The following is a 10,198-nucleotide window of genomic DNA, read 5'->3' on the forward strand; positions in this document are numbered from 1 at the left end:
GAGACCGAACAGAAACCAAGATTTTGGGGTATGGGTTCAGTACCTGACGTCGAATTGCAAGTAATTGCGCCGAATTATAAAGAGTACGATAAGAGGACTGCCGGGAAAGGGAACACCAGAGAGAGAACATTGAGGCGGCAGTAGGCCACGTACGATATAATATTGAAGTCGAAATTGTCCAATCGATTTAGAATAACTACTTGTACTATCTATGACCAATCCTACAGTGTCGTATTTTCCGATGTGACTATGAGGGCCATTCTCTAACCTTGGACCACATATTTACTATACATCTAAGGAATATAGGAACTCAAGAACAGTAACAACAATGCAATAAGTAGTTCGGTTAAGCTTTCTGAGAGAAAGACTGGAACTGGTGACAATCACCATTGAAGAACAGCTGCGAAATTCCTTGATGCTCCCTGTCCAAACCAGCATAGGATGGATTGAATACAGTGGGCCAGATCCTCTTAACTACCTAGATAGTCACCACCATGAGCGTCGACCTCGGCACTTTTCTCTAACAACCGTCTCACAATCTCATCATATTCGTGACACTTAGCAGCGTGAAGAGCATTGTCATACTCGCCGCCTTGTGCATTGACATGGGCACCTCTCTCCAGCAGCAGCAGCACTACTTCCTCGCGACCTCGGAAAGAAGCAGCTTGAAGTGCATTGCCATACCTGCCGCCTTGTGCGTTGACATCGACACTTCTCTCCGACAGAGGTTCTGTGATGTGTTGGAGACCTGCCATGGCTGCGTAATACAAAGGAGAGGCCACTGCGCCGGATCGCTCTGGTATCCAAGTAAAATTACCGGCTCCCATACAAAATTACAAATTGGCTGCATGGCAGCCTTGGCCCCCCGTACACAGATTGGGTAGAGGGCTATTCAGCATAGTTACTCAACAGGCTTTGGCCATTGGACAATTGGAGCGCTGCGATAGCGTAGTCACCAGCCAGGTGCCCGAGCGAGCCGCTCGTTCCGCAGATGAATTCGCAGTTATGCATGTTGCTACATCTCAGGGATTGCTGAGGCCAGAGCCGAGCATAAGTAGTGCGTATTTCTCCGCAATCAATATGACCAAATCTTGGGCTGGAAAACTGAGGGAAGAGTGGCTGAATTGGTGACCTGGTAAACCCAAAAAAGATCTGAGCCCGTCGAGCAGTGTACGAGTGCGGAGTACTCCGTACAGTAGTAATATACGCACCCGGGAGTGACGGTTGTGGCTTATGAGAACAGGAGCATGACCCCGGAAGCAGGACCATGGACATGTGGATTGATCACTAGTACGAAGGACTGGACGAAACTGTAGAGATCGAGGAAAATAAAGAGAAAAAAAAATTAGATCTCCGGAACAGGGAGTCGAACCCTGGTCTCCCGCGCGTTACCCTTCTGGATGACAAGCGGAAATCATAACCGTTAGACCATTCCGGATCCTCAGTCACGTGTTGGACGAGCTTTACAACTGATAGGGGAATATGCGAGGTGTTGCTAAATTTGGACGTCATCGTTCCTGATTGCATGAAGCAAACCAACAGCCGCAGACCAAGATGGCGCAGTCTCATTGGTGAGAGATAAAAAGCTAACTTCGAGCTAAATTATTATAGTACTAGTCTATGTGAAGTTTTAGCCAGAAACAGTAATCTTGGCGCTAGTCAATTTAGCAGGATTCCCATCCTTTGTTCTAGAACCACCCGTGCACGGAAAGGCCCCACAAAGTCAGATCGGCCAGGACTGGGTCCGATGCCTGAAACGGCACCGTTTTCAGCCTGAGGCAGCAGTTCCCCTGTGCCCTCACGGCTGAGACGAACCACGCTCATCGGCACGCCGGCTGATCATCGATTCGGGTTGCTGTCCTCGACGCTGAGGGCGTTGGCACCGCGCGCGTCCAGAGTCCATCGTTTTGTTTTTCATCTTTTTTCTTCTCCATTGTTTTGCTTTTGAAGACTTCCCAATTCAGTCGCTCGTTTCGTCTTCAACGGATATCCCTGAGGAGACAGCGTCTCCCCCCCTTTTTTTCTCCTTCGCTGATAACTAAGTTAACCTACGAACTCGAAATTTCTCGCTCAATTGATTTTGTCTAGTCACCGCTGAGCGCTGCTCTGCCCTCGTTTCTTTTATTTGGTTGCAGTTCATGATTTTGTTGCGATTTCGCCGGGCCGTGTCAACTATAACTGGACGGTGGAACATCTTGCCCAGGCCTCAAGTCTCTGCAGCGACACCACGCTTATGGCAACAACGATGACAGTCGCTTCGGTCAGTTCACCGCCGGAACTTTCTGGCTCCAAATCCTCGAAATCGACATCCTTCCGATCGTCGCATGCGTCCGACCAGGATGCGAGCTTCACCGACGTGTCTAACTTTGAGGAGATTGGACTGGCCGATGATTTACATGCGACCAGCCAGGATTCCTTCTCGTATGCCGGATCAACCAGTAGATCGCACCAATTAGGAAGCAAGAACTCAAGTTCAGCTCCGCACTTATTTCGCGACCTTACTTCCGGCCAAAAGGGAACGCAGTCATCGTCGCAGGGCCTTAAACCCCAGGACTTGGGAACCTTCGCGCAGAAGTCATTAGAACCGAGACGAGCATCGGGCAGTCGACGTCTTGTCGGGCCAAATGCGTCGAGCCCATCGCTACCATTTCGTCCAGCCCGGTCTCGATCCCCATCCCCGTCGCATCCGGCAAGACCCTCCTCACCGTCCGGATCTAGTATCAAACAATCATCCTCCGGTATCGGCCGACGCAAAAGCGTCAAGGAACTCGAAGATGAATACAACGATTCCGATGACGAGTTACCAGACGATGCCAGCCTCTGGAACGTTCCACTGTCTCCGCGACCGGTCAAGGATCGGCCCGCAAGTCCCGAGCGTACAAGCCCGCGACCTATTCCCCTATCCCACGCGGTTACGGCGCCCAGTTCGGTTCCATTACGTCGGTCACCTTCTTCTCCGGCGCGGAAGAATAAACACCGTGCACCGGCACGATCAGCGTCAGCCGGACCGGAACGTGGCCAGATCTCGCGTCGTGATGCAAAGACATACTTATATAACCAAGCCATGGCGGAACTTTCCGAAGAGGCAAAAATTCTAACTGAAGCACTGGAATTGTACGCAGAGGATGCGGAAAGAAAGCAGGGGGAGCTAGCGCAGAGCGGCAAATCCATCCACCGATCGAGCGCAGATTCCAAGCGGGCCACTGTTTCCGAACTTCCGCCGTTGCAAAAGTCCAATATCATGATCGATCCGCTGCCTGTAAGCAAAGAGAAGGAGAAGTATTTGAGTCGGACTCGACCCAGTTGGCTGCCACCCAAAGATCAGAAGGAAGAGCGAAAACATTTGAAGGAATATCAAAAGATGATGGCTATGTCGAGAGAAGCAGGTTTGTATCATAAACTGAAACGAATGACGCGAAACGGACTGACGAGCCTGTAGAAAAGAGACGGGCCGCCAAGGCTGCGTCAGCTCAGTGTGAAAAGGACAACACCCGCGAGACATTACAGCGCATCTGGGAGGAACACGTACTTCCCAATTGGGATATGGCCCTGCAACAGCGCCGAACCCGCGAGCTCTGGTGGCGTGGGATCAGTCCGCGCTTCCGTGGGACCGTCTGGCAGAGGGCCATCGGCAACGAACTGGCGCTGACCGAGGAATCCTACCAAAAGGCGTTGCAGCGAGCCAAAGACGTACGTGCCCGGTCAGAAGACGATGTGAGCGAATCGAACCGGCGGATGCGGGAGTGGTTTGCTGCGATTTCGCGAGACGTCTCCTCCGCGTTTCCAGAACTGCACCTGTTCCAAGAGGGGGGGCCTCTGCGGGAGACGTTAATTGACGTTTTGGAAGCATATGCGATGTACCGTAGTGACGTTGGCTATCTCTATGGACTTCATGTATGTTCCAAGTGCAGCGCTTCGACTTTCCTCACTAACCCGCACCGCAGACCATTGCAGCTCTCCTCGTCCTCCAACTGCCTACTCCAGCGAGCGCCTTTATTGTTATGGCGAACGCGCTCAATCGATCGTTACCTCTTGCTTTCCTGACCTCTGACCGGGGGGCCATGTCGCAGACTTACGGGTTAGCTTCCGCGACGCTTCGCTATAAATACCCCCGCCTCTTCAGCCATTTGTACGATACACTTGGCCTGACCAACGACGAAATCTGGCAGCCCATGTTCCTCTCTCTCTTCACCAACGGTCTGGATCTGGAGCGGCTCAGCCGCGTCTGGGACTGCTGGGTCTTCGAAGGCGACCGCATCATGATCCGTGCCGGCGTCGCGGTTCTCGGCTGCCTGCAGACACAGCTCCTCAGCTTTCCCAACGACGAGAAAGGCCGCGAACAGGCAAAACTCGTCGTGGGCTGGGGTCCGCACGACCTAGGCACGATTCACAACAAGGATCTCTCCAAATCCCGGCATAGCTCGCCGACACCGCTGGTCGGGTACGGCGGCGGTCAGCTCCCCCAGTTTGCCAACGCGGGCGTTGGCAATTATTGGGTTTTGAAGTCGACGGGAGATGAGGATGCGTTTATGAATGAGGTTCGCGAGGCGGGCAAGGTTCAGTCGTAGTTTTGTCGGTTTTTTCCCTTGGTTCTAGACAGAAGGAAAAAGGGGGTGGCCGGCTGCCAGTGTCTTCTCTTCTTTTTGCGAGCGATTGATCTAATTGGTAATTCGTTCGCTACGCATGTGTATTATATATAAAGCGACTTGAATTCCTCGTATAGCGCCGGTGTCTACAGCGTTGTTTCATAATGTCTTTGCTTGTGCAATTTATAGACGGATAGTTATGGAACATGTTTCAGTTGGATTTACCCTAAAAAAAGACAGCGCTACGGTAGACTCAGTCGAATCCCGTACCTAGTCTGACTCTTCTCAGGAAAGACAGCGTCGTGTACCTGATTAGTATTCGCTTTGAAGAAGCCGAAACACTCAGCAATCGTCATCTTGATGTGATTTTTCAATATTTACAGATCGAATTATGTACATGTGCGTAAAAAATTTACAGCGCCAATCCCGTCCCATTCCTCGTCCACCGATATAACGCCAAAACCGCCTTTCTTCGATGTCGAATCTCAGAATGATTAACAGGACGCCCTCGCGCCTGAGCCACAGCGCTACGCATAACCTGTCGGAAATTCCTCTGGTACTCTGTGTTGAGCGTGACGACGCAGGACTCTGTGGCGCGGATGACGAGCTCACAGGCTTTGAGGATTCCTTCGCCGGCCTCCTTTTGTAGACGCTCGACGATGAGGAGTAGCAGGAAACTGCCCTGTAGGAGCTGGATGCCGAAGAAGTAGGGCATGAAGCTGACGTCTGGGTCGTAGTGGAGGATTTGTTCGAGGGCATTGGCGGCCTCGAGTGCGTGGGAGATGGTCGCTGCGAAGGTTGGGGAGGAGGTCCAGAAGTCCTTGTCCTCGAGGAGGGCAACGGGGTCCCATTTACCCATGAGGAGGATATGCAGGACGTGTACGACGTAGGAGGCGTATGCGACGACGGTCTGCGTGTGCCAAGTCATGTTTGTTTCGTCCGTGGTGGCTGCGGCTGTTGCTGCCTCTGGGGGGTCAGGGATGATCAATGGGGAGAGGGAGGCTGGAGGTGCGGGAGCGGGTGGTCGGTCGTGTAGTGAGCTTGGCGCGCGGTTTGCCGCGGCAAAGGACTGCAGAGACGCCTTGTAGATGCTGAGCTGGTTTAGAACCTCGTTAACCTGCGCGTCCCATGCCTCTTTGCCCTGAAGCCGCAAGCCGAGCATGGGGTGGTTCCGCGCCTGGTTGAGGTTGATGAGTTCACCCGTGATGGTCATCAATGGCAGGAAGAACCCAAAGATGGAATGGTCGTCGCAAGAGAATCGAGGGAATACCCGGCGCTTCGTCTGCTCGCCCGTCACTAAGCACTGCGGGCCGTCCGGCTTGGGGCTGTTGCTGTGCACCTCGCCGGCTTGCCAGAGGCCCTCCTCCAGCGGAAGCAGCAGATCCTCGCATTCGGCGTCGAGTAGTGCCAGCGGGCGGTTATAACAGAGGGCCAGGTGCCGATCCATTATGTAGAGCAACCACCATGTTCGTCGGCGTTCCTCCCGATGCTCCTCGGTCATGCCATTTCGTGGCCGTCGCGTGCAGCAGCAGTTGAGACTCGGCCGCTCAGTCTGCGTGTAGTCGTGCGGAGGTGGGCGCTGGGGATCGGCATAGCCGTAGTCGTAGTTGCTCGAACCGTTTGCCATGGACGGGTCTAGGTCGGGCGTCGCCTCGACTTCCTGGTTTAGGCGCAGCTCGCGGGCGAGAGTAAATGCGGCATGCCACCTGAGTCGCTTTTTAGTCGACCAATCGTATTCACCGTAAACCGTGAAAAATCGAAGCTTACCATCGCATGCTGGCAGCCTTTTGCTCGCTGGCCGACACAATCGACGCGACATGAATATACGTAATGACATCGTCCAGAGATCCAGCTGGACCGACCAGTCCGCGATCGTCTCCTCCCTCTTCAAAGGAATGAGTTTTGTCGTAAGCCGCACTCGGCGAGCGGTAATCGTGGTCCGTCACGTCGTCATCTTTGAAGGAGACATGGATGAGCGGCCGAAGTAACCGCACGGTCAATGCGCAAAGAAACTGGCACAGCTTTCTGCGCTTAACCGGCGAAATCGACAACGCAAAGGCGCGGTCGTCCAAAGCAGCTACCCACAACATACTCGCCAGCAGGGCAGGGCTGCAGGTTCTCGGATTATCCCTGCTAAGAAACGATGCTTTTCGGACCACATAACAATGAATATGATGGCAGACCGGGTGCATCAGCGTCGAGAAGGCACTGGTAAAATACAAATCCAGCAGGTCACAGACGAGCGTCCGCGACAAATAGGGCTCAACAAACGGCATCAGCGGCTGAAGAACGGGGTACTTGAGCGGCATCTCTGACGATCTGGCAGAGCTGGTGCTGTTCATGCGTTGCCGTGACGCGGACCGCGGGAGCTGATACCCGCCTATTTCAGCTGTCCCCAGCATGTCCAGGGGCGTACCGAACGTGACGTCGGGAAGCCCCATGTTCCCCAAGAGGTTGAAAGGATAGGTCGACGCTGCAAAGTCATTTGCGCCCGACATCCAATCTTCAATCTGCCCGGTAGTCTGCCCGGCGGCATGATTTCCCCGTGGCGACGGTTGCGCGTCAGGCCGGGCGGGCCCCGAGCGCTGGTCGGCACTGCTGTTCGGCGCGGAGGATGGCGCGAGGACTGGTCTCGCGGCGGTGGGAGAACGAACGGTCGACGAGGCGGCGGAGGAATCTACCCGCTGCTGCAATGGATTCGTCACCACAGGAATGTAATCCTGCTGGTTGTCGGCGACGGTAGCACTAGTCGTAGCCGTGTCTCTCTGTTGGGATGCCGCAGCAGGCGACGCTGATGACGCCGGTGCAGCACCTACACGGTCCGAGTTAGATGCAGGCGCTTGGCGCGCCTGACCCGTGCGCGGAATGCGGCCACGCTTCCGCCGCTCTCGCGTCAGTTCGCATGGTATTTGGCTGTTCACACAGCGCGAGCACGGAAACGCGCGATCACAGCGCACGCGTCGCGCATGGCAGGCATCGCAAGCGACCTTGTTCCGGCGCCAGCGCTTCTTGTTCGGCGCAGCTGCGGCTGCCGTTGTCGTGCTGTCGGTGCTATTCGTGCTGCTAGACGGATCGGCTTCAGGTCCGGGGCCAGGCCCGTGCTCAGATTCGGGGGACGGCTGCATGGCGGCGCCTGGACAGATCTTTTGATCACATCATGGGGAAGTTGCGGACATTATACGACAATCGGCGATGTGGCCAATTTCAAGAATCCATCCCCAGCAAGGATGTTCAAAAGAACTGCTGGTGATGGTTCTCGTTTTCCCGAATCATAACCTAAGTCACAACCCTGGTCTAGATCTCCGGGGCAATTGTTGGGTTGGGGTTAGCTTCGTTGCTAATTTGCGCGAAGGGAGAAGCGCATCTTTTCCCCGGATTACGTGTCCTCAGCCGGTACAACGAAGTAGGGGTCCGTGGTGCCTTGAAAATTGTTTCAACGGTCGAATCTCCAGTTCAAGAGATGAAACAAGATGATATAAATACGAGGCCGGGTGGGCATGTTCTTTGTGATTGCCAGATATGTCAAATTAGGCGCGCTTCCTGCCAGATCCGTAATGGTGTAGCGGTAACATCACTGTCTCTCACACAGTAGCCCGGGGTTCGACTCCCCGTTACGGAATTACGGAACTCGTCTTTTTTTTTCCCTCACTTCTTCCTCCTGGCTTGAGCCACTTTGGTCCCTGCGTCGTCAAAAGTTTCCCAGGAATTTTTACGAGTATTTGAAATTGACATAATTGCTAGGCCAACAAGGTGCAGAGCCAATGCCGTCTGACGACAATCGATGTGAACTGAAAATTCAGAGGCAGTCACTGGGCGCTGCACTTCGTACTTGGTGCTATATCCCGCTCGAGTCTTGGGATTCACCAATACGAGAAGCTGAAAGCGACACAACCTATTTAAGAGTTGAACGAAATCTGACGGCCAGATGAAAATGGCGTACTCGTAAGTCTACTAAGCCTACGGGTAGTGTAGGTACACAGCAGATACCCTAATTAGAGGCTAGATAGGTAGGCGTTATCATTATCAATTTTAACCCTAGCCCTGGGTTGGTTCTGCTCTTAAAATCCGCTTCCTCATACTCATACCGCAGCTTCCACTTCCATTCCTGCCGCTAAGCGCATCCAAATCTATCAGGTCTTTGCCCGCAGCTCTCTCCCCACTGTACCATTCCTTGGGATCTCTTCTGGGTCTGTCAGGCTACTAGGCCCACTAGTTTCCCGCCCCTCTCTCATCGCTTTGCCCTGTCGTAGTCTCAGGGTTCATTCTGGGTGCTTGGTTAACACTGGACTGGCCGATGGCTATCTAGTACCTATCTGGTGCAATTGACAGGACGGGCTAGAATGCGCGCTTTATTCGACAAAAGTGTGCTAGCAGTAGCCAAAACCAGACTACTTCTACCGACATTGCCCGACGCTGTATTTTCCTACCGGTTGCAGAGATCTATTGTATTTCCTAGGCCGAATTAGCAGGTAGTGTGAAACCACATTGGTTCTGGGAGGCTGGCAGTCAGTGGAGTTGCTCCCTCCAGATGACTCAGACTCTGCTCATTTAATCAACATGTTTCTGTGTGGTCCAGCTTGACACACAGCAAAGTACAACCCGGCTGTGAAAAGATGAGTTCTTCATTGAAATTAAAGTTGTTCGGGAAGAGAAAAGTCTGTCGTATCAAAGGGAGATGAATCTGCTGCGGCAGCATCCCCGCCTTCTCGACAGGCTCAAGCATCTACGGTTGCAACGACCTCATTGAGCTCTCTAAGAACGGACGTTTGTACATCGCTGAGTCTAAATACAGATTCTCCGACACCTAGCCACACGACTCTGCCGGCCACTTCGGAGAACACTTCACATCGGCTGAGCGATGGCCTGGGTCTCTGGGCTTTGGCGTTTAGGATTCTACAAGAGCTAGTGGAAGACTATAAAATGCATTTACCCTCGCTACAGGGCGATACGGGCCCGTTGTCATTTCCACCAGTTGAGAGGATCGTAGCAGAACTCGTGAGCGATGGCGAAAAGAAGCAATGGCGAGTCTCGCTGCTGGGAAAAGATATCAACATTCGGGAACAGGTCGAAAGGCTTGCAAAGTTTCTCCTTTGGTCCGATTCGCTGGTCCAAGCCGCCGTGTCTAATCAGCCATATGCGGCACTGGCATGGTCCGGCGCTTCCATTTTTCTCTCGATAAGAAGAGTTGTTGTGAACATGACTAGAGGAGGTTCGCAAGAGTAGGGACAAGGAGCTACAGAAGATGGAGGAGTCCCAAGCAATCCTGGATGAAATCCGAACAATTTTGGAAACAGCCAGGAAAGAGACGCAGATGCTGTACGAGAACTGGAACGCGCGCGATCCTCTGCGAAACCTACAAAGATTATAGTCCGCCAAGGGTACAAGGTACCTGCGAATGGTTCTTCACAGACGAGAGAGATTCCATGAATGGAGAGATGGTGGCTTTAGCCTCCTCTGGGTCTCTGCTGGCCCTGGCTGTGGGAAGTCAGTTCTGTCCCGGGCATTGATCGACGAGCAACATCTGTCCGCAAATATTGAAGCATCGACCGTTTGCCACACTACCTTTTTTTTTTTTTTTTTTTTTTTTTTTTTTTTTTTTTAAGTTTTTTTTA

General features: G+C 53.1%; 3 protein-coding genes and 2 non-coding genes across 5 annotated transcripts; 2 read left to right on the top strand and 3 right to left on the bottom strand.

Annotated features, from left to right (window-relative positions):
* Positions 1-470: 470 nt before the first annotated feature.
* Positions 471-755, bottom strand: VTN49DRAFT_4042 (uncharacterized protein; the record flags this gene model as incomplete). The annotated part of the gene is made up of 1 exon (XM_069411945.1): positions 471-755. One exon carries the CDS (start codon positions 753-755, stop codon positions 471-473), a length of 285 nt encoding a protein of 94 aa, XP_069267237.1.
* A 596-nt stretch (positions 756-1,351) lies between these two features.
* VTN49DRAFT_t67 lies at positions 1,352-1,438 on the bottom strand. The gene has a single exon. It is a non-coding gene; the product is annotated as a tRNA-Asp (tRNA).
* Positions 1,439-2,245: 807 nt separating this feature from the next.
* On the top strand, positions 2,246-4,568 carry VTN49DRAFT_4043 (uncharacterized protein; the record flags this gene model as incomplete). Its single annotated transcript, XM_069411946.1, has 3 exons — positions 2,246-3,386; positions 3,440-3,894; positions 3,945-4,568. The coding sequence occupies 3 exons, from the start codon at positions 2,246-2,248 to the stop codon at positions 4,566-4,568; spliced, it is 2,220 nt and encodes a 739-aa protein (XP_069267238.1).
* A 430-nt stretch (positions 4,569-4,998) lies between these two features.
* VTN49DRAFT_4044 (uncharacterized protein) lies at positions 4,999-7,711 on the bottom strand (the record flags this gene model as incomplete). Its single annotated transcript, XM_069411947.1, has 2 exons — positions 4,999-6,292; positions 6,354-7,711. 2 exons carry the CDS (start codon positions 7,709-7,711, stop codon positions 4,999-5,001), a joined length of 2,652 nt encoding a protein of 883 aa, XP_069267239.1.
* A 423-nt stretch (positions 7,712-8,134) lies between these two features.
* On the top strand, positions 8,135-8,205 carry VTN49DRAFT_t57. The gene has a single exon. It is a non-coding gene; the product is annotated as a tRNA-Glu (tRNA).
* The last annotated feature ends 1,993 nt before the right edge of the window (positions 8,206-10,198 follow it).

Source organism: Thermomyces lanuginosus (genome assembly GCF_041956635.1).
Source record: "Thermomyces lanuginosus strain ATCC 200065 unplaced genomic scaffold VTN49scaffold_31, whole genome shotgun sequence".
NCBI lineage: Eukaryota > Fungi > Ascomycota > Eurotiomycetes > Eurotiales > Trichocomaceae > Thermomyces > Thermomyces lanuginosus.